The 24354-nt window shown below is 43.0% G+C and overlaps 1 protein-coding gene across 1 annotated transcript in view; it reads right to left on the reverse strand.

Annotated features, from left to right (window-relative positions):
- Window positions 1–3979: 3979 nt before the first annotated feature.
- The window catches only part of LOC122816248 (aurora kinase A-B-like), a 284795-nt gene continuing 264420 nt past the window's right edge, over window positions 3980–24354 (reverse strand). Inside the window, exon 4 of the mRNA XM_044088988.1 lies at window positions 3980–4003. Within this exon, the coding sequence (XP_043944923.1) occupies window positions 3980–4003 (24 nt within the window). The remainder of the gene's footprint in view (window positions 4004–24354) is intronic.

Consider the following 24354-nt stretch of genomic DNA (forward strand, 5'->3'; position numbering starts at 1 on the left):
TGGTTATACTTTTTCCATTAAAAAATCATTCTAAATTTTTCTTTCTAATGAATAGTTTTATGTCAACAAGTAATTTAAAAATATTAGTTCTTTGATTGGGAATAAAACCAAAACCTTTTATAAATAAGTCAAAAAAAGATTTGTTAATGGAAATACTAGAAAAATTAAAAATGTTGAAATCCTTAAATGTCCATTTGTTCCCTTCATGTTCATTAATTCCAAGCCTGTCCTTTCCTCCACTGGGGCCTCTAGGCCCTCCCCATGTAGTTTTTTGGACAATGGTCTACAGGTTCTTTATCCATTAGTCTTTCTGACCTTCTTAAATGGGGGATATTCGGCCACATCATTGTTACTATCCCCAATCTCAGCTTCTTCCCACACATTTTCACCAAAAGGTTCCCCATCTTCCATAACCCCTTCCCTGTGTCAATTTTGGTTTTGGGTAGTGGGTTTTATTCTTATATTCATTTAAGTCTCTATCTACTTTGCCAAGTTTCCTGTCTAAAACTTCTTTACATCTAATTTCAACATCCTTTAGTAAGTTGTGGTACTTTTCATTCTCTAGTTCAACAGTATACAATAAATCATTTGTAATCCCCTTATTAATATTGTTTATATCAATAGACAATTTCTCCATTTCCCTTTCATTGTTTTTGACAATTGCTCCAAATGTCAAATCCACAATTGTCAAAAACAGAAATTAAATAGCTGTGAAAATCAGTACCATCAATAACATTATTTGGGTACTTGCATACCCCAAGACCCTTTGGTACTATTTTCAGTTGTAAACAGTGCTTCAAATATGAAGCATCAATTTCCAACATTTTATATTTAAAAAGATAATGATCCAAGTCCTTTAACATGGTATTGTAACTCACATTAGTGCTTGTTTACACCGTTTGGTGTTAAAGTCAAATTTAACATTTAAAAATTCGGATAGCCGAAATTCGCTACCTGAAAGTACTCTGTCCCTTTCTGCTGATAAACGCGAACCTCCTCGCTTGTCTCCACCTCTCGCTGTTTTATTGCCCTCAGTGGTGTTAAGAATGGTAAGGTGGGGAGAGTCGAACTACTGCTGGCAACAACTGTTCTGTTTTCCCCTCTTTCACTAACTTCATTAGGCAACATTTCTTTGCGTGAAACACCAACTGCAGGCACATTGAATTGCTGAGCCTCTTCCTGGTTCCCAGGTATCGGTGGTGACAATAACAGCGTAGCTAGAGATTGGCTGATTGGAGTCAATAGTGCTACCAGCTGTGTCAACTGACCGATAAGTTTACGAATCTCTCCTGTTTCAGATCTGGCACACCAAACAGTGTAATACAAGCACTAATGTGAGTTACAATACCATGTTAAAGGACTTGGATCATTATCTTTTTAAATATAAAATGTTGGAAATGGATTGTTCATACTTGAAGCACTGTTTACAACTGAAAATAGTACCAAAGGGTCTTAGGGTATGTAAGTACCCAAATAATGTTATTGATAGTACTGATTTTCACAACTATTTAATTTCTGTTTTTGACAATTGTGGATTTGACATTATGAGAGCAATTGTCAAAAACAATAAAAGGGAAATGGAGAAATTGTTTATCGATATAAACAATATTAATAAGGGGATTACAACTGATTTATTGTATACTGTTGAACTAGAGAATGAGAAGAACCACACATTACTAAAGGATGTTGAAATTAGATGTAAAGAAGTTTTAGACAGGAAACTTGGCAAAGAAGATAGAGACTTAAATGAATACAAGAATAAAACCCACTATCCAAAACCAAACTTAACACAGGGAAGGGGTTATGGAAGATGGGGAACCTTTTGGTGAAAATGTGTGGGAAGAAGCTGAGATCGGGGATAGTAACAATGATGTGGTTGAATATCCCCCATTAAGAAGGTCAGAAAGACTAATGGATAAAGAACCTGTAGACTATTGTTCAAAAAACTACATGGGGAGGGCCTGGAGGCCCCAGTGGAGGAAAGGACACGCTTGGAATTAATGAACGTTTTTACACATGAAGGGAACAAATGGATATTTAAGGATTTCAACATTTTTAATTTTTCTAGTATTTCCATTAACAAATCTTTTTTTGACTTATTTATAAAAGGTTTTGGTTTTATTCCCATTCAAAGAACTAATATTCTTAAATTACTTGTTGACATAAAACTATTCATTAGAAAGAAAAATTTAGAATTGTTCTTTAATGGAAAAACTATCGGAAATGAATGTTTGAAACGTAAAAGTACTTTCAACCCACCATTGCACCCACAACTTAGAAACTTTGAATTAGAAGTGGAAAGAGAATTACGATCAAACCTGAACCATCAATATGTACACCCCAATTTGACTCCTAGTGAAATGGATTTCCTGAAGGAAATTAGCAACAGGAGTGTCAGGGTTATGAAACCCGATAAAGGTGGAGGGGTGGTACTAATGGACAGTATTCAATACGAGGGGAAAATGATGGACATTCTTAATGACTGACAAATATTCCAGAGTATCTATCAATGAAATCAACATTGCATACAAAAGAATAAGAGTGTTATTAAATGACCTACTGTTAGAGGGTTCAATTGATTTTGAAACATAGGTTTTTACATGTGGAGAAGCCAAAGGTGCCATGCATATTTGGAATCCCGAAGGTGCACAAAAATTCACAGGACCCACCGCTTAGACCTATTGTCTCAGCAGAAGGATCTGTGACAGCACCACTAGCTAAGTTTGTGGATTCAAAGGTGAAATGTGTACTAGAAGGAAACAAGAATGTATTGGTAGACTCCTGGGACTTTGAGAAAATTGGAACCTTCTTTGTTTTGTGACAGCATTGCATTTGGTATGCTTGATGTTGTGGATTTATTTACGTGTATATCACACAAACTCGGCATGGAATGGTTTGAAGAAATGTTGGTTGACAGTAAAAAAAAATCTCACACAAAGACTTCAGAGTTGTATTAACCCTTATGGAAACGGTCTTGAAAAATAATTACATATACTTTCAGGGTGAATATTTTAAACAAGAAAAGGGAGTAGCCATGGGGGCACATTGTGCTCCCACACATGCCAACATTATTATGTTTTACTGGGAAAATAAATATCTTTTGAATTCACCCTACAAGGGTGATTGGATTTTATATGGTCGATTTCTGGACGATTTATGTTTTTTTGTGAATTGGTGAACATGAAAACTTTGACAAGTTAGTAGAATATGTGAACACTACTGATTTTCTTGAGTTTACTTTAAATTTTAATCAACATGAACTAACTTACCTGGATGTTCACATTACCAAAAACAATGGTCACTTTGCATCTAAGGTTTACAGGAAAGAAACCTTTTCCAACTCTTATTTGTATTATACTAGTCCCCATCCACCACACGAGAAAAAAGGGGTGGTAAAGGGACAGTTAGTACGGTTAAGCAGGATGACCTCTGACGATGAGGTGTTTTTAAGTGAGGTAAGAACACTTAGAGAACTGTTTTTAAAGAGGATATCCAGGGGAATTTTTTGATAAAATTTCAGAAGTGTGTAAAAACAGAAATGATAGATTTGCCCCTATTTTAGGTAAAACTCAAATCTTGGATGGAACAAAAGTAAACAAACCAAAATAAGATTACACATCTAGTTTGATTACAACGTATGATGGTAATTCTAGAGGCATCAAGAAAATCTTTGATAAGGAATGGAACAACTTTGCGAAAATTTCAGACTAAGTATATTTTTGGTTTATATATATATATAGAAATGGCAACAGTATTAAAATATATTAGAGAGGGGTTCAGATCAGGGTAATATATTGAGTGGTAAAAAAAGAGAAGGGTTTATACAAATGTGGGTGTTGCAATTGTTGTACATTTTTATCAACAGGAGACTATTTAAATTCTAGGAAAAGGAAATTAACACTGCATATTTATGCTAACTGTTTACATAGCAACTTGTAAGATATGTGAATCATTTTACATTGGGAAAAGCGAAAGGAAGTTAAAACAGAGGATGTACGAGCATCTATATGAAATAACAAAAAATGAGAAAAATGCACTATACAAGCACACCACCACTTGTAAAACACCTGGCTTTCAATTTTTTATTTTGGAAGTGGCTGCGATGAGTCCAAGGGGTGGTATGTGGGAAACACTTGAGTATAGGGAAAGTACAGTTTTGTACCTACCATAAATGTAGATGTCCGATAGACATGCAACTGCAGTCATAACATGTGGGTTGTCCTGCCTCAGGCAGCCCTCGGTCGGCTGGATTCCAAAGTCTGGGTCCGACGTCGGCTGATGTCGCATTTCTCTCCGTCAGAGCGGCTGGAGTACATAAGCATCAGCAGACGCCATATTCTTCAGTGTTTCTTGCCCCAGATGCCAGGTGCCCTCCAAGGAAGGCTGTAATCAAATTGGAAGACAAAAACAGGATTGCAAACAAATAAATGAGCAATAAAACAAATACACCATAACAGATATCCCCAGCTAAGAGTAACAGGGATAGGAGTGGACCCTAGGCATAGAGGGGGTATGGAGGGAGGGAAAATCCGACTGCAGTTGCATGTCTATCTGACATCTACATTTATGGTAGGTACAAAACTGTACTATGTCCTTCAAGAATGCAACTGCAGTCATAACATGTGGGTAGAATACCATAGCTTAGCTGGGGGAGGAGGTATGCTCTAGGAAAGAAATGGTGTGGCAATCAAACCCTGCAGGACTGCCGAAGCAAAGCCTGCTCTGGATCTGGAATATAAAGGGAGATTGTAGTGTTTGGAGAATGTATGCACGGAGCTCCATGTAGCAGCTTCTAGAATGTCCTTGGTAGGCACCCCTCTTAAGAATGCTGTAGAGGTGGCTGTAGCTCTGGTGGAATGTGGTCTGACATTGGCTGGAACAGCCTTTCCATGAAAGGAATAACAGAATCTGATGCAATGTCCAATCCATTTAGAAATAGTCTGTTTTGAAATTGCTTTTCCTTGGACTGCAGGGCGTAAGCTACAAAAGTTGTTCAGACTTCCTACTGGCCTTGGTTCTGTCCAGGTAGTATCGAAGTTGTCTGTGAATGTCCAAGGTATGCAAAAGTCTTTCCCCCTTATTCTCAGGATTGGGGAAGAAAGCAGGCAGATGAATGGCTTGATTTAGAAAAACCCTAGATACCACCTTTGGCATAAAAGTAGGGTTGGTCCTTAATGAAACCCCGTCTCTGTGGAAAATAATAAAGGGTGGTATTGCCATTAGGGCCTGTAGCTCCGAAACCCTTCTTGCTGAGGTAACTGCCAACAGGAAAGCTGTCTTCCATGAGAGAAATTGCAAGTCAACTGAAGCTGCTGGCTCAAAAGGAGGTAGTCAGTTTTTCGAAGACAAAATAAATTGAGTTCCCAGGCTGGCACTGGGGCCTTTCTTGGTGGCCTAATGTTCTTGATTCCCCTGAGGAATTGTCTTAGTAAGGGGTGAGACAAAACAGGAGGATCAGTGTTGTATCTAGCTGAAATAGCAGATGCATGTATCTTTATGGAAGAATACGAGAGGCCGTTCTTTAACATATCTGCCAAATATTCCAAGATGAGTGGGATGTTCAACAATGATGCATCATGTCCGTTGCTGGTATTCCAATTGCTGAATCTTTTCCACTTTGCTAAATAAACCTTTCTGGTGGATGGTCTTCGAGCCTCTGTTAGTATCCGCTGAACTTCCTTGGAGAGAGAAGCTGAAGTTATTTATGGGATCTCCCAGGCTGTTAGCTGCAGTGTCTGAAGATTTGGATGCAGTGTTTCGAAGTTGTGTTGAGTCAAAAGTAGAGGCCACTGAGGGAGGGCCCACCTCCTGGTGTGACATATGCTCCGTAGTAGTGGGTACTAGTGTTGTCTTGGCCAATCCGGAGCTATTATGATTCCCTTGGGCTTCTCTGCTTTGATCTTTAGTAATACTGAGGTCATCAGTGGCAGAGGTGGGAATGCATAGATTGCTAGGGAGTTCCAGTTGAATGAGAGAGCATCTATTTTCCAAGCTTTTGGATGGTATGTCCTTGTGCAAAATTTTGGTAGAAGATGGTTGAGGTGAGAGGCAAATAGGTCCACTTCTGGCTTGCCCCATGTCGAAGTGAGTTGTCTGAAGGCCTTCGGATGTAACCTCCACTCGTGTGGATCTGTGAAATTCCTGCTTAGGCTGTCCGCCAACACATCGTCTTTTCCTGGAACAAACGGATTGTAACTGGATGTTTAGGCTCAGTGATTTCTCCCAAAGCTGCATTGTCAGTCTGCAAAGGGGGTAAGAGTGGGTGCCCCCCTGCTTGTTTATGTACCACATCACAGTGGTGTTGTCTGTCCGTATCATTAAATGGCCTTGCTGGAGTTGGTGTTGAAAGGCCTCGATGGCATGCATTACTGCCAGCATTTCCTTTTGGTTTATATGCAGATGTGTTTCCTTTGGAGACCATTGTCCTTGTATACACCTGCCTTCCATGTGCGCCCCCCCCACCCAACGTCTGAGGCGTCTCTAGTCATGGTCGTTGTTATCTGTCGTTTTTTTGGATGACATACCTTTGTTTTCCTGGCTGCTTGAGGCCCACCATAGGAATTCCTTTTGTAGGCATGGAAGGAGTGGTATGATTGTCTCCAAGTTGTTGCTGTGTTGAGACCAAATGCTTTTTAGGTACCATTGAAGCTTTCTCATGTGTAGTTTTGCTAATGGAACCAGTAGAATGCAGGATGCCATGTAACCCAGGGCCTGTAGGAATCTCCTTGCAGTCATCTGGGTGAGTTTTGCTAAACCTTTGAAGTAATGAGTTAACTTCTCTTGCTTGTCTTCTGTCAGGTAAGCCATCTGAGAGGCTGTGTCTAGTTTGGCTCCTAAGAAGATTTGCTGGGATGGCTGTAGTCTTGACTTTTGGAAGTTGACTGTGTATCCCAGAGCTTGAAGTAATCGTATGACATAATCCAGGTTTTTTGTCAACATCAATTTGTCGTCCGCTTGTATGAGGCAGTCGTCCAGGTACGGGTAAATTTGTATACCCTGGAGCCTGCAATGAGCAATTACTGAAGCCAGGCATTTTGTAAATACTCTGGGCGCAGTAGACAAGCCAAATGGCAATGCTGAGAATTGATAATGCTCTGGCCCTGCAAGAAATCTGAGGTATCTTCTGCAGCTGTGTCTGATAGGGACATGCAGGTATGCCTCCTTGAGGTCCAGAGTAATCAGCCACGACCCCTTGCCCAGCATGGGAAGGAGTTGCTGTAGAGTCAGCATTTTGAACTTTGGTACTATGAGAAAGGTGTTTAATGCGGACAAGTCCAGTATTGGTCTCCATTGAGATTCTTTTCTTGGAACAAGGAACAGTCTTGAGTAAAACCCCTGGTCTTGTTCTTGTTGTGGAACTCTTTCTATTGCTTTCATTCGAGTCAGCAGTGTGATTTGCTTGATAGCCTCTGCCCTCTGATTTTGTGGTAGGTTTGGCATGCCTTGTTTTCTTGGTAAGGTATGAAAATGAAACCTGTACCCTCTGTCTATAATGTCCAAAATCCATTTGTCCTTTGTCAGTCTGTGCCAGTTTTCTGCAAACAGAGATAATTTCCCGCCCAAGGGAGCTTCTAGTTGTTCCCTGGTAGGCGGTAGTAGAGGAAAGTCATTGAGTTTGTGGTTGTTGGGCAGGTGAAACCCCTGCGTCACTTCTTTGGTTTCCTGGCTGCCATTGTCGTCCCCTGTAAGGGCCTCTGTATTGGCCTCTTCCTCGGCCACGTCTGTTCTTACCCCTTTGAAACTTTTCTGGTTTAGGAAAGGACCAGTTTTTTAAGCCCCATTTCCTACTGAATCTGGGGGGTTGACCCTGGAGGAAATCTTTCACAGTCTGAACTGATTTTGCTTTTTCTTGATGGTCTTTAACACATCCTTAGCATTTGCACCAAAAGCTTGTTCTTTTCCAAAGGTGCATCCAGAAGTTTTGCTTTTACATGATCTGGTAGAGGTTGATCTTTTAACCAAGCATGTCTACGAATGACTGCCCCTGTCATAGCTGCCCTACATGAAGCTTCCAGTGCATCATATCCACACTGCAGGAAGTGATTGCTTACTTGCTGAGTGTTATGTACAGCTTCCTGCAAAGTCTTCCTGTCTAAAGGATCAGGAGAAGCTAATGTTTTTGTAAATCTTCTAAGAGATAATCCTGATATTGTAACATATGAAAAAGGCAATTTAAAGCTCTCATAGATAAGGTAGTGGATGTGTAAACCTTTTTGCCCCATCTCTCTAATGACCTCGCTTCCCTGTTGGAGGGCAAAGGATTTTTTTTGAGGTGGAGGCTGAAACTCCTTTAGGCCCCTGTGAAATAGTTTCCAAATCAGCAGTATGGGCCCTGAATAAATGGGAATGAGTTTCTGGGACCCTGTAATACCTGTCTAGCTTGGCTGGAGCAGGAGGAAGAGAATCAGGGGTAGCACTAGTCAGAATACAAATCATCCAGAACATCAAGTACAGGAGGAATAGCTAAGGGCCTGTGCTGAGGCTTCTTAAGGAAAGTCCTAAGGCGTTTCCTAGAATCAGAATATTCCTGACCTTGCCACTTGAAATGTTCCCTCATGGTGTGCAGAACTTCCCCAAAAGAAATTCCTCAGGAGGGGAGGCCGAAGGGATGGAATCTTCTGCATCCGAGTCCTCATAGGTCTGGAAGAGCTCTTCCTGGCTATCAGAGTGGACAGAGCCCTCAGAGTCTTCATCTGAAGGAGTAGGGTCAGAGGGTTCAACCCGGGGCCTTTTATCAGGAGGAGGCTGAGATGCTCTCTCAGGATGGGCCTGTGAACCTCTAATCATGGAAATTAAATCAGCAGCCATGGACAATTTGTGTCTCCGGAGTCGGCTGAGGTAAGGATTTAGAAGTAATATGCTTTGTTTTGCTGGCTGCCTTAGCCCTAGTGTAGGCCTTAATAGACATGGCCATAGGAGGCCTGGCAGCTCCACGTGCAGGAGTGACCTTGTCTACAGCAATGGTCTCAGGCATTTCCTCGGTTTCGGTATCCGGAGGAAAATCTATAACTGGCGGAGTAATGTCTGGAATCGGAGTAGTCGGTAATGCAGAGTCTTCGGAGCGGTGGAGACAGTCTCAGAGGGAACCGGAGCACTCGCGCTAGGTTTTTGCGTGGAGTCTGTGGTAGACGCGGGCCGAGGATGTCGGTCCCGGTCTTTCCGCTTTTTGGGAGTTTGCGATGTCGGAAGATCCGACGGCATGGTGTAAGCAAATTTATCGCCGAAAAAGTCTTCAGCGAACTCCGCCCGGCGCCTGAGTGTGCTTGTTGAAGCGAGCACAGGCTACACAGGCCGAGACGTCGTGGTCTGGGCCCAGGCAAGGGAGGCAGTAAGAGTGGAAATCCTTAGGAGGTATTTGTTTACCACAAAGACAATTGTTAACTTTTTCAGTAATTTCTGACATTGGCTGAGGCAAGAAAAGGTCCCCAACGGGGTACTTAGCTTTTTTGATGACTTCGGTATCGTAGAATACAGGAGCTGACTGACAGGCACTTGCAAACTGCTTCTGCTTCGGGCACCGCGCGGCAAGAAAGACTGAAGAAAAAGGCGTCGGCTGATGCTTATGTACTCCAGCCGCTCTGACGGAGAGAAATGCAACATCAGCCGACGTCGGACCCAGACTTTGGAATCCGGCCGACCGAGGGCTGCCTGAGGCAGGACAACCCACATGTTGACTGCAGTTGCATTCTTGAAGGACATCTCTACTGGCAACTTGTGTTGGATTCTAGTAGACCTCTGGGTCTTAATGAAATGGTATCTCTTGCACCTGTACTTAAAATTAGATCTGCTAAACTAACTTCTATCGTCGTTTCATTAATTTAACACATATAGGAGGTAGTGAAAACATTCATTTAAAGTCAATTCAAAATGATCAATTAACTCATTTTTATAAGCTTTTATACAGATTATGTATACACATTTTTTACAACTATTTAATTTAAATGCCATATTCAGTTTCACCACTTGGAGACATACACAGCATATTACAAGTTAAAAGATTGTCTGAATCAAAATGTTTTTATTCTTAACTTATTTTATTTTAATTGTTATTTATTAAAGCTTTGGATGAATTCTAAAATTGGTGTGACTATTAGATGTGGTTTTAATTATTAAATATACGAGTTTTTATTTTGTGAAAATGTTTCATTTTAGAACTAACTAATTAACTGTTAAGAATTGATTTATTGATTTAACTGATGTTTGTAGGAATGTGCATATATAGGGTAGTTAGTGGTTGCTTTTCATTCACTGAGGAAGTTGATGACAAAAACGTGTTGTAACAGTATTAGCGTTTGTGGAATAAACTGTTTTTGGATCCTTCCATTGTTCGTGTTCATTCCTGGTTGGTGGTGCCTTCTTTCGTGTTTTTTAATGTTGACAGATCCCAGATGGGTCTGAGGTCCCCAGTTTTTTTGGCACTAAAAAGAACCTGGAGTAAACACCAGATCCGGACTGGCCTGGGGGGACCGGTTGGATGACTCATTTGTTCAGCAGCTTTTCTATCTCTAGCACTGCCTCCACCCATTGCGCTGGTGGGACGTCTGGGAGAAGTTTCTTCAATGGGGATGTTCCTTTAATAGAACGAAATATCCACGAAATATCCTCTGGATATGACTTGCAACACCCAGTGATCTTCCATAATGGACTCTATGCCTTTGGGTGTAGCAACAGGCGACCCCTGGCAGTCTCCAAAGATAAGCAGTTGGGCAGCCCCTCGGGGCTGCTGCCCAGGTCCCTCCAAATAGGGTTCTCAGAATCTGAAATTCCTAGGACCTCCTCTGCCTCTTGGGCGGCATCTGTTCCGACATCCTCTGCCTCAGAGGATGGAGAATCCTGAGCATCCCAGTAAAATGCAAGAGATTTCTGGAACCACATCTTTGTTCCTCACCGATTCCCGGAAATGGATCTGAGGAGAGAAGTGGATCCCGACAGCAGACTGGTCCAGAGCGAGGAGGATGGGAAGACACTAAGTCTCTTTCACCAACTTCCCGAAAAGGAAGAACCATCATAAGGGGCGTTTTATAAAAGACACCTTGAAGGGTTCCGAAAATTGACAACCAGAGCCAGGCATGACAACTGATAGCAATGCCTGTTCCAGCCGCCTTTGCAGCTCCCTCGGTAGCATGAGAAAGCAATCGCATAGATGTGTTGGAAACCACTTTTAGAGTGGCCATTCGAGCGGAGAAGGTCTTATTGTCCTCCCGCAGACATGGACTCTGGGGTAGACCAAGTGATCTCCTTCACTAGATCTTGCTGGAGTTGAATGATATCTGCCATACAGTTCAGCACCATCACCAAGAAGGTCGCTGAAGAACATAATCGCTTCGCAAAACGGTCCATCACGCTTTATTCTCGATCAGGAGGATGGACCATGGAGCCCTCCTGAGCAAGCTCCTTCTTGTTGGCAGCCGCCACCATCATTAAACCTACCAGGTGGCTCACTTTGTTAGGGTGCTTAGGGATAGGCTCTGTGGTCTCCAGCCCCTTCCATGCCCTAGATGTTATTAAATCCATGAGTGGATCAGAAAGAGGGGACACCCAAGAGGTTAACAAGCCCAAGCCGAATGCCTCCCAGAACACGGACTAGTCTGAGGTCCGTTTGGGGTCTGACCACCCCACCTCTGGCGAAGCAGCTCCATGAGGTCTCCAAAGGAGACATCTTTGGGGGTGACCTTGGGAAACCTTCCTCATCTAAGTAAATAACTTCTATGAGGGACTCTGGTGGAGAGTCCGAGTGCCTCCTCTTTTTGCGGGGTACCTACTAAGAGGACCTCAAGAGGATGACTCCCAAACCTCTAGGTTTCCACTGGAACTTCCTGGGGCATCGTGACCACAGGCTGTCCCTGAGATGGCAAGATAGTCGAAACCACACTCAGAATCGGGGGGGGGGTCTGGGCAGAGTCCAAGGACAAAATGGTCAGAGGCCTTAACACAGTGAGAACCCTCTCCACCATATCGAATGCAGGAGGAGAGCAAACCTCTTGAGACGTACTGGTAGGTCCCGTCCCCCTCTGACCAGACAGGGGAGTCAGAGCGTAACCTTCAAAAGCAGAGATGCTGAAAGGGATGCTCCACTTCAAGGTGCTCGGATTAGACAGCACCCCCTTGGATCTGACCCCGAGGCTACAGCTCAGACAAGCTCAAGGCAATGGCCGACAGAGGTACATAGTACCATCTGAGCTGACCCCTTGAATCCTCTGATCCAAGAACTCTGAAACCGCTAGTCGGATCGGAGAAAGTTATTTGTCGGAACAAAGGTTGCAAGGAGCCCACTCTGGAGGGGGTGGGTGCCAGCAAGACCACCCCCATCTGGATCTGGGTGTGGATAAATCTCTGCATCATCTTGTCCATCTTCACTTAGCTTAAAGTTTGGGTGGAGCTGGAAGACTCCACCAAAACAGGACGGGTGAGCTGAGACGAGGGGGAGAACCTGGGAGACAGAGTGTAGGCGAGGAGATCCAGGCCTAGTCGCTAGCCTGACTTTGTGCCAGAGCAGCCTCCAAGCGGTCGGGGGACCACTTGTGGGAATGGTCCTTGACCTTATCCTCTTTCCCAGAAATCTTGGTGGAAGTAGGAGTCTCAGAGGCCGGGCAAGAGGAAGGAGAAGCACAGCCGCTGCCATCCCTGGAGAGGTACGGACAAAAGTCCCTGAAAAGGGGAGCAATCCTTTCATTATCAGACTATCCCGCCTCTCCTCAAGTGCCCCGGGGTTAAAACCAGCACAAATAGGACAAGAGGACTTGAGGTGATTTGCACTGAGGCAAACCACGCACAGTGTGGCCATCCACTGGGGATAGCTTATGGCCACACACTGCATTTCCTAATTCCTGCCTTAAGGTAGACAGACGAGGAATTTTTTTTTTTTTTTGATATCCGACTTGGACGTGAATGAAAGTAAAGTATGTGAGAGAGAAATAAGAGATCTGAATAGAGATGGGGAGCATTATGGGTAAGGGAATGAGTCTGGACCTCGGATCCATAGCTGGAAAATGCGTCAGTGTCTGCTCCAATGTGGATCCGTATCCCACAGGTTGAAGATCAAATTAAGTAAACTACTTCAGATCATAAGTATATTTGCCATCTATACAAAGTAGGAAAATGCTATGAAAAAGGAGTTAAAATCCTGAGGAAAGGCTTGAACAGGTAAATGGCTCTAGCAAATAAAAAAAAATACAATAATTCTTTTGAAAAAAAGAAATTCTTTAATCAGCTTTTAGCTCTAAAAACAAATCCAAATTCTAGATCAGAAAACGGACCTCTGACTAAAGATAGAAAAAATGTTATTTGCTTAGACAAACCAATGCCTTAAGATTACAATTCCAGGAAAATGAACTCCAATATCTACACCGATATAATGAGCATAAGAGTATGAAGAACACAGATTAATAGAAACTTACCCAATACAAAATGTAATAGGCAGTTTAATTCTGAAAGTTTTATCACACACACACACACACACACACACACACACACACACACACACACAAGAGTAAGCACAAATAAAAGTAGTTTTGTACTTACCATAACTATGCATCTGTGTTGTCCATTTTCTTTCCTAAATCGTCTCCCCTTCCCCCTTATCCATGCCTTCGGCAGTGACATGATTAAGTTCTTTGTTAGGAACCACGTTTCTTACTTGAGACCCTATTCTACTACTCTGTCTTTCAGCACTATTCAAGAGTGCTTTTGGATGCTTTGGCAAGGTTAAACCTCTCCAAGAATAAACATGAGAGGCAATCAGTTATTCATTTGGCTAGAGTAGCTTTAGATGCTGTTTTTCCCCAATTTTTTACTGGAAAAGGACAAACAATTGGTCAGATTTTAGAAACTCCTCTAACCTATGAAGATAAAAACAAAGCTGCCTATGCACATCAAAAAGGTGAAGCAGGTATTCCCCTTTGTTGTCAAATTTAGGGAAAAGCTAGCAAACTGATCCCTTTTACCCAAATTTATCTGAAACCTCAAATGAAGGATTAGTATATGTAAGGTAACACCATATTTGTGGAAAATCAGAAAGGTAGTTTTGGAAGAGTGCTGGGAGCTCAGAAATGTCTCCAAAACCTATAGCCAGGAGAAAAAAATAAGTGAGATCTCAATTAGAAGAGGGCTCAAAGATCATATTAAATTCTGTAAATCAGCGAGATCCAAAGGAGGAATGGGATCTTTTATCAGAGATCCAAGTAAAAAAGTACCTTAAGGAACACTTCATATAACATGGATGAAGCTAATGTGGAAGCATAGCCTCCCATGTGATAGCTAAGAGATGGCTGCCAACTGAACTTTAATGGTGGGAAGATAGCATTACTCCGAAACACTGAAGCAAGACTATCTTAAACAGCAGGGATTGGAGCAGTAAATTGATCGAATGCTCTACTGTGCCCAAAGAGAAAATCTCTTCCATTTACTAAATCTTCCTCATAGGTTTCTGGGATGAAAATAAATCTGGCAAACAGGAAAGGAAAGCCTGAAATGTATAGTCATCACTGGAACTGGGGAAACCACACAGTCAGAGGCACAATGTCTCCGAGCCATCCTGGACGGTTGTCACAGGATTTATGGACCAAGGTTCAGTGTCCAAGGAAGACATCGTAGGTGAGAACATAGAAAGGGCAGTCACACTTGCCAGGGTCAGAAGGGGCCAATGAGGATTACCTTGCTCTTCAACAGAGTGCTATCTGAAGAAATGTGGGAATTAGAAGTACAGGAAAATAAGCATATAGAAGACCAGAGGGCAAAGTGTGGACTACAGCATCTCACGATGACTGTCCCAGAGTGGAAATTAGGGAAAAGAACCTGCTGCATTTGTCAAGAGGAGAGGCAAATAGTTTGCAGCAAACCCATATGTGGAAGTTCACATTTGCCACTGACAGAGACCACAAGGCATCAAGATAGTCTTGCAGAGTTTGTTGGCTAGAGCATATACGAAAGTGGTTTGAGGGGCACATCCACTGCCAGACTCTCACTGTTTCTCGGCAAAGGGGATAAGACCTGGTTCCCACTTGTTTGTAGATGTACCAAACCAATGACACTGTCTGGAAAGCAACTGTCCCAAAAGGACAAGAGCACTGAAAGGCCTGCAACACTACGAAGACTACCCCATCTCCAAGACATTTATATGCAGTTGCCTCTTCTGGGGACCACATCCCTTGAACAATCTTTCCCAAGAAATGCCGCCTTCGCCAACACCCCAATTGGGAGCATCCGTAGTCCATGTAGAGCTACCACATCACTTGAACAATCTGTCCCAAGAAATGCCCCCTTCCCCAACACCCCAGTTGGGAGACATACATAGTCCATGTAGAGTTTGGGGGAAGAATAAAGGGACATCCTGGACGAAACATCAGATTGAATCTACCACAGTAGGGAGTGCTTGTCGAAGAATGGACCATTGTATTGCTGGAGTCCACTGGAGAATTTGCATGTGAAGATGAGCAGCAGTTAGAGGTTATTGCTACAGGCACTGATCCCAAGGCTTTGAGAACCATTTTTGTTGGGGAAGAGGGGTGGGAAAATACAGACATGAAATCTCATGGAAAGAATTATTTTTTTAGTAAAAGAGCGAAATGACTGACTGCATCTAGATAAGCTCCTATAAACTCCAAAGACTTGAACTGGTTTGTTGGAAATTTCAAAGTTTGATTGCGATCCCCCCAGGGACTGATAAATCTGAGTACATTTCTGGCTTTTACTAGGAGATGATTGGTTAGGGAGGAGCCAGTTAATATAAACTGGCCAACATGAATCTATGCAGTCTGAAATTAGCTAACACACACAAAAACACACACACACAAACACACACACACACACAAAAACACACACACACACACACACACACACACACAAACACACACACACACACACACACACACACACACACACACACACACACACACACACACACACAAACACACACACACACACAAACACACACACACAAACACACACACACAAAAACACACACACACGGTCTCGGGTCCCATGTTTTCTGACACTAAAAAGAACCTTCAGTAAAATTTGGATCTGGTGGAACTTCTTGGATGACTTTTGGCTAGTAGCTTTTGAATCTCCACAGCTGCTAACTCCCACTGATTGGGTGCATCCGTGAGAGGGAGAGAGGTTTTATTTTCATTGAGGGAACTAAGGAATGAAATATCCTCTAGATACAATTCTTTGCACCCATATATCCTTTGAGATGGCCACCCAGGCTTTTGGGTGTAAAGACAAGCCCCCCCCCCAGTCTCAAAAAAAGTTCTTCAGGAGTGCTGAAAGGGTCCATCAGAGAAGGAATCTTGCAAGCCTTGGTTTTGCAGACCCTCCTCCGCTGTGTGGGTGGTATCTTCAGAGGCAGAAGGGGAAAATTGGAGTAAATGTCCACACGAGTCTTGAAAAGGTCCTTGAAACTTCCGGAACCACATCTTACCACCATGTTGATGCTTAGAAAATGGTATCTGCAGGGTAGATAAAATGGATACCTACAGTAGACAAGGTGTCTCCCATCTTCCTCACTGCAGGAAAGTGCCTCTAATGGTGGACTCAAACAGAGGATTCAAAGGAAGCATTGATAATGAAATTTTGAAATGCTCTGCAAAATCACATCCAGGCATGTCTCCTGATGGATATGCCTGATCCTGGGGCCCATGAAGAACTCTCTGCTGCATGACATTAGCTTCATGGACATTCGTAATAGATTGTAAGGTCGCCAGTCAAAGAAAAGGCCCTCTTCCTCAGTGGGTATGGATCTAGGGGTAGAGAGTTCTCTGGTCAAGTCTATGTAGTCTAGTGAAGTATGCCAGATAGCCAGAAGGCAAAGGTCACTGAAGCATAAACTCACTTCCCATACCTGCCCAACCCCCTAGATTCTCGATTAGGAAGGTGAACAGAGAGGAGCTTTCCCCAGCCAGTTAGTTTTTGGTGGCTGCCGCAACCATAGCATCTACGGGAATTCTCTTGCATCAAAATTGTGTTTATTGGTGTTTCAAGGATCTTGTATGGACACTATGGAATGGGTTCTATGGCATCCGGCTCCTTCCATGCCCGGCAGGAAACTAGATCTATAAACTGACAGGAGTGTAACCCATGATAAAGATGGGCCAACATCCAAAAGCTTCTAGGAACACAGATTCCTCCTGGGAAGAGGTTTCAGGCGACCAACCACCTTTTTGACATAGGATTTCTAGAATGTACTAAGGACACGTCTTGGGTGGAGATCTTGGGGACCCCCTCACCCTCAAATCAGCGTCTTTGGTTAAAGATTCCTGAGGAATCTATGCACCTCCTTTTTTGCAACTTCTGGGAGACCTCTTCAGTGGGGTGTTCTGGAACAATATTGACAGAGGGGAGTTCCCCAACTGAACTATCTGGAAGCTTTTATATGGGCTGGCTGTCCCTGTGGAGTAGGACTCCATTAAAGTGGCTCGAAAAAGATCTGAAGCGGTAAGAGTTGAATGAATCTCTCTCTATAGCCAGTGTTTTGAGGCTAAGGTCATATTATGTAGGAGGCAACACATTTAATTTTAATTTATTTTAACTTTTTTCATATATGCATTTTTATTTACAGTTGTGTGTTTTTACATTTTATGAGTAGATTGTACTTTAAGGGTTATTACTGGTGGGGGTAGGCAAGGTGATTTATGGTGTTTTATTTATTTGTGTGTTATTTGATTCTGATGAACCTTTGATGCAAACTTACAAAAGTGCTCAATCGTGTTTGGTCACAAACAATGTTCAGTGCCTCACCTAAGTTCAGTCAGATGAAGTGAAATCGAAAATCCAAAAGTCACAAAAGACTGAACACTGCTGGAGTCAAACACCTTCTGTTTATTTAAAACACCAAACACATAAAAGATGAGCGCTTTCGGGCCTCTGCCCTTCATCAGATAAAGCTTCTCACATAGTCCAAAACAATTTAAAATACATGTTAACCAATGAAATTCAGTTAAAAATCAATGAAAAACCCGCCTATTTTTAAGGGCGGGTTTCATGGGAATGACTTCATTGAGCCCAGGACTCCTATGTGCCAAGTTCAACAATCCATTTAGATTCAGCTAGTTCAGTCAGCTGTTTAATGTCACCCCCTCTTTTACTCAATCTCACATTTAAATTCAGAGTGATAGTGAAACCATGTAAAGGATGGGCTTCCAGGTGTCTAAATAGTGCATTGTGCGTATCCCCATTCCTAATAGAAGAGAGGTGCTGTAGGATCCTGACCTTAAACATAGTTAGTCTTGCCTACATAAAAACTGGTGCAGGAATGACACTGCCAAATAAACCACATTAGTGGTTCTGCAGGTGGCTCTCCCTTTCAGATTGAATGTCCTTCCTGTGACCGGATGTATAAAGACATTCCTTTTATAACTAAAACTAGGTTTATCACCAATGATGTTTTTCAAACTCATATCACCAATGATGTTTTGGTTCATACAGAAAAGAATGTTGGAAAAACACTCTGCTTTCCTATGACAGCATGCATCCAATTTTTTCCAACATAGTGCAGGGGCAAGTAGCCAGGATTTCCAGAATAAGCAAGGAAGATGACATGCTTGAACAAGAGGTTGACACACTGAAGGAATGTTTTTACACCAGGGGTTACAATAGACAGGTGGTTAATAAAAAGGTGGATGTTAGCAAAAGGCACAGGAAGGATAGGTATAAACCATGGCTAGGGAACACATTGACCCACACAGATGGTGGATACAAAAGAATGGTGAATAAAGATTTTAGGCTAATGTTGACTTACGGCAGCAATGTTGGTGATATATGTAAACTCATTCAAGGGAATTGGAACATCTTGACTAGTGATATGAGTTTGAAAAACATCATTGGTGATAAACCTAGTTTTAGTTATAAAAGGAATAGAAATTTGAAGGAACTGTTGTGCAATGATACCAGATCGACCAATAATGCTGGTTTACCCACAAACAAACAGGGTACTTTCCCTTGTGGGTCCTGCAAAGCCTGCAACCATAAAGTAGCGTCTTTATACATCCGGTCACAGGAAGGACATTCAATCTGAAAGGGAGAGCCACCTGCAGAACCACTAATGTGGTTTATTTGGCAGAGTGTCATTCCTGCACCAGTTTTTATGTAGGCAAGACTAACTGTATGTTTAAGGTCAGGATCCTACAACACCTCTCTTCTATAAAGAATGGGGATACGCACAATGCACTATTTAGACACCTGGAAGCCCATCCTTTACATGGTTTTAAATTCAGAGTGATAGTGAATGTGAGATTGAGTAAAAGAGGGGGTGACATTAAACAGCTGACTGAACTAGCTGAATCTAAATGGATTGTTGAACTTATGGCACATAGGAGTCCTGGGCTCAATGAAGTCATTCCCATGAAACCCGCCCTTAAAAATAGGCGGGTTTTTCATTGATTTTTAACTGAATTTCATTGGTTAACATGTATTTTAAATTGTTTGGACTATGTGAGAAGCTTCATCTGATGAAGGGCAGAGGCCCGAAAGCGCTCATCTTTTATGTGTTTGGTGTTTTAAATAAACAGAAGGTAATCGTGTTTGGTGAAAGTGAATTCCTAGTGGACTTGTCTTCATTCCACGTACTTCTGCAGGGGTCACAGTTTCAGGCAAGAGTTGAAACAGGTCTCTAGTGGGAGAAAACCCTCTACACCACCTTGAAAGCAGAGGGATCATGAGTAGCCTAGGTCTAGCTGGATGGAGAAAACCCTCTGCACCACCTTGAACGCAGAGGGTGCAAGAGTAGCAGAGGTCTAGCTGGAGCTAGAAACTCAGAACAGACAAACCTGGGCCCCGACCCTTCACTCCAAGGGATGAATCTGGGCCAAACTGTCCAGTGCAGAGGCTCCAAGGGGAAGCGATGGCTCTGAAAGCTTCAGAATCACGGATCCAATGCCACCGCTTTGGCTCTGAGACACGTACTGCTCAAGGGGGAGTTGAACTGAGCAGGGAAATCGTCAAAGATGAAGGCATGTTCAGATCAGATGCGGACTCAAATCTCTAATCAGAAGGCTGAAAAACAGCAGCTTGGATCAGAGAAAGAAATGGCATGTGAGGGAGGCTTAAGGTTCATGGATTTGATAGGAGAGAAGACAGTTAAACCCTCACCTGGATCAGTGTTCTGATAAATTTTATCATCCTATCCACCTCTGCTTTGGAAAGACTTCAGGAGGAACTGATCAAAGAGGAAGTGGAAGGAGATGGACTTTCTTGGCTCCTCCTGTAGGAAAGGAGACCCCAGTCTTATGGACAATGGCTCCAGAGACTTCAGAGGAGACTTTTTGGATACAAGTGCTTGGATATTTTAGCTGGAGGCTCCAATGTCTAACCAGATTTGAGACCTGAAAGGACAGTGCTTTCTATGCTCCTTGGGCTCCGTACATTTAGGATTTTTGTAAAGGGGTTCGAGCCCCTGAAGTTTAAACAGGAGATGGCACGGAAGCAGGGATAAGACCCTTAAGCACTAATGTGCTGCTTTGATCAGAGATAGCTCTGGCATCAAAACCAGTGCAAACTACAAATAGCATCTAAATGAGAAGGGCCTAAACAATAAATGCACTCCCTCTGGGCTCAAGATAGCAAACTGATGCCCATAGGAGTGCATTAAATACAGCAGACTTCATCTATTACTATTAAATAATGCCAAAAGGCAAAAGCCAGTCAAGTGAGGGAGAAAAAAAAGTTTTTTGCAATATTGGGATGAAAGAGAGGAAAGAGAAAGTTACCACCAATGATGGTGATGAGACTACCTTTAAAGAAAAATAGTAAAAACAGGATACCAAAAGATGGTAAAGGATAATTAATTCAGCGGGTAGAGAGAATGGCTATAAAAGGTATATGAATATAGAAGACAACAGGAGTTAATCTTGCTTACTTTGTGTCTTTCGGCTTTTTCCACGGTTAGGGGACGCCACAGCGGAACTCCGGTCCGCTAATGACTGGCAGTAGATTTTTACGTACTGGCTTGCCGGGCCTAACACACAACCTTCAACAAAGGAAAGCCCATTCAAGCATATCGCCAAACAGAAGATGCTCTGAGAATTAAACGGGCAATGTCTGTGAGGCGACAACGCTACCGCAGCACCACCACTGCGGTGTAGTTAATCTTGCTTACTAATCTAGAGAAATAACTGCTTGAGCTCCAGAGAATGAAATCCCAAACAAATCAGAGTGGCAGAAGAGATATGGCATAATGCAGTGGTCAGGGCCATTAGGAGTAAAGGGAGGAGCCTGAGTCTCCGATCCAAGAATCTAGAGATAAGTGGCAGTACCAGATCAGAGATAATTTCCTTCTTCCTCAATGAATGCAACAGATTTGTCCATTCAAATTCTTATTTAACCATGCAGTCTCATTTGGTAGACACTGCCTACCTCAAATGAAGCCAAGCCCTTTTGACATCACCCTACACTTTGGTATCACTGAAACTTGCCTGCTTAAATATTAACCATTACATAACCTGCTGGATAGCCAAATAGGTCAAACCGCAGTCGGTGTTGGTTTTGCTTTTCTGTAAAAGGCTCGTCACCTGCAGTTATTCTAGGGTTCTGCAGTGGGTCTATTCTTTGATATATAGGTTCATAGTTGTGTACTAGGCTAATGGCCCTACAGCCTTTACAAGCCTAGCCCACAATTGCCCTGGCATCATGCCGTCAGATGTTAGTTCCCAGTGCCTTTATCAAGTAGAGCCACTGGAGTGAACTTTCCATTACCCATCCACTCAAGATTTCTCTTGAAGAGGGACAGCGAGGTGATCTCGACATGTATGGGAAATCTATTCCAGACCATGGGCAGTCTGAGCGAAGACCCTGTCCCTCCAGCATGTTCTGTTGGTTGAGGTCTCTGGAGCATGTGGTGCAGAAGGATTGGAATTTCTTTAGATGTAGCATTTCTAACAGAGCTGTGTCAGACGTGGCTTTGTAAGTCAAGCAAAGTTTGCTTCCAAGTAGGCAATATGAAACCAAGAATAGCTGGAGTCTGCCCATTTAGGACATGTTTAATCCCTAGGATACTCTTCGCGAGGTACTTCTATAGCCTCTCCAGCTGTTGCAGGTGTCTAGTGAGGTACATACCAAATGGGGCATTATACTCTATGATTGGTCTAATGAGGGAATGTAGAGAGACAATGACCTCTTTTCTTCCTGGATGTAAAACCATTGGTAATGAGATGTGCCACAAAGGACTTTCTGCCCACAGTGGCAATGTGGTGGCCGAAGAAGAGGCTGCAGTCAACCTGCATCCCTAGCTCTCTTACACAACACCTTCAGTGTTTAGTGGGCTCCCATTGATGTGGCAATTAATGGGAACAGAGTTTTTACCAAAGAGGATGACTACTTTTTTGGCATTAAGCTTAAAGCCATGGTTTTGACACCAGTCACTGGTCTCAGCAAGGCCTTTCTATAGCATGTCTGCATCACTTGTGAAGTTAATAATGGCTCCCAGCTTGCAGTAGTCTGCAAACCAGGTCAGCCAGAGTCCCTTTGTGTTGGCCTGGACTTCTATGTAGATGCTGAAGAGAAGACCCAGGATTGATCCCTGTGGGACTCTACTCATGACTGGTTGGCAGTCTGAGTCTACTACTTGCAAACTGGCTCAGAGAACACAGTGTGAAACCCACCTAGTGATATAGAGGTTGATGCCTAGTTTGGTAAGTTTAACAATAATTCCTGAGTGAGGAATGGTGTCAAAGGCCTTGGCCAGATAGAGACAGGCTGTGCTCCTTACCCTTCACCCACAGCCCTGGTGACTGACTCAAAGTCAACCAGGTTGAGCAGGCATGATCTGCCTTTCGCAAAGCCAAATTGCATGGGGTCTAGAGTTTGGAGATTTCCTATATCTTTGTTAATTAGGTCCATGATGATGCGCTCCATAGCTTTACATAATCAGACTAGTCAGGCTAATGGGATGATAATTCCCAGGGTCTGTACTTGCTCCCCCTTAATGGCGAGTGATGACTATCTGTGTGCCATTCAGTAGGGATAAAGCCCGAGGTGAGGCCGTGACTGAACAAGGCATACAGATGTAGTGCCAGCTCACTTTAATGTAGAACACAGCTAGGGATATTATTGGGTCCCATGGAAGCTCTATTCTTGGCCTTGGACAATGCAGCTTTAACCTCTGCTGCAGTAATGCTGGGTGTCTGGCATTCTTCTGGTATTGTGATTGGTCCTTGGGGGGGGGGTAATAAAGTTAGCACTGAATCTGTCGGCCAGTATGTTGGCAATATCTGTTGGCTCAGTATAGTAGGCACCATTGTTGTGCACTAACTCAGAGCAAATCTGGGTATTGCCGTGGAGGTTCTGGATATAAAACTATAGAAGGGTTTGAGATTGCTTTTACAGTGTCTGCCGCAATTCTGCCTTCATAGCTGGCTTTGGAGGATTTGATGAGGGATCTCAACTTTGAGGCTAATAAGGGAGTTTTTCCAGTCTTGGAACTTCCTTTTTCTGTAACAGTTTCTTCCTTCTGCAGTAGACTTTGATGGCAGGGGACCACCAGCTTGGCTTCCTTTTTTTTTTTTTTTTTTTTTTGGAGGAGAGCATCTTGGTTCTGTTGGGTATGGCTTGTTCCATGCATTTGTACACGTTTGTACGGGTCTATATTAAATCACCGAACGTTTAAAAAAGCAAAAGGTGATTAATCGACCCTATGTAAGCAAAAGCTTACAATGTCGAAGAGAACAGCTATTTTTTTCCGGGGGGGGGGGGGGGGGGTCAATTTCAAACATTACATTAAGTGGGAGGGACATCACCCACCACACACCCACCTACTTAAATATACCAACTCAGAGCGCACTACAGTGCCGAAAACAGCAAAGTACCGAAGCAGCCAAGCTAATTCTTTCCCAGGGAAAGAATTCGCTCAACAGCCACTTCGATATTTTGCGTTTTCAGCTTTTAAGTTCAACCAAGACTTTAGTCCTGTAATATAGACCCTGTTCATACAGTGCACTGGTGTAAGATTTGGCATTCATGCAGCTACTTTCCATTGGCATGGGTGCTGTGAAGTTAGCCATCTCTTATGAGCTCAAAGTCAGCTTTGGAGAAGTTTTTCAAGGTGGTTACCTTCGCAGGGGGTGTAGCGGAGATGTTGGATTTCCATGATGATTAGTTTATGGTCAGATCTGACTAGGGAGAGATCGACTACTGGTGCAGAGCAACGGTCACCCATGTTAGTAATAACCAGGTCAAGGATGTTGCTTCTTGTAGTTGGGGTCAGAATGAGCTGGTCCAGGGCTTTGGAATTGATGAATTCCAGAAGCACTGGGCCAGTGTATTGGTGCTAGAGTAGTTCTCCCAATTGGAGTAGTAGTTGAAGTCTCCTAGTAGGAGTGTTGGGTTGGACCTCAACAGATTACAGGGTGCTTGGGAACGTATAGC

Source organism: Protopterus annectens, chromosome 12.part0, assembly GCF_019279795.1.
Source record: "Protopterus annectens isolate FY-2018-M chromosome 12.part0, PAN1.0, whole genome shotgun sequence".
Classification (NCBI taxonomy): domain Eukaryota; kingdom Metazoa; phylum Chordata; order Ceratodontiformes; family Protopteridae; genus Protopterus; species Protopterus annectens.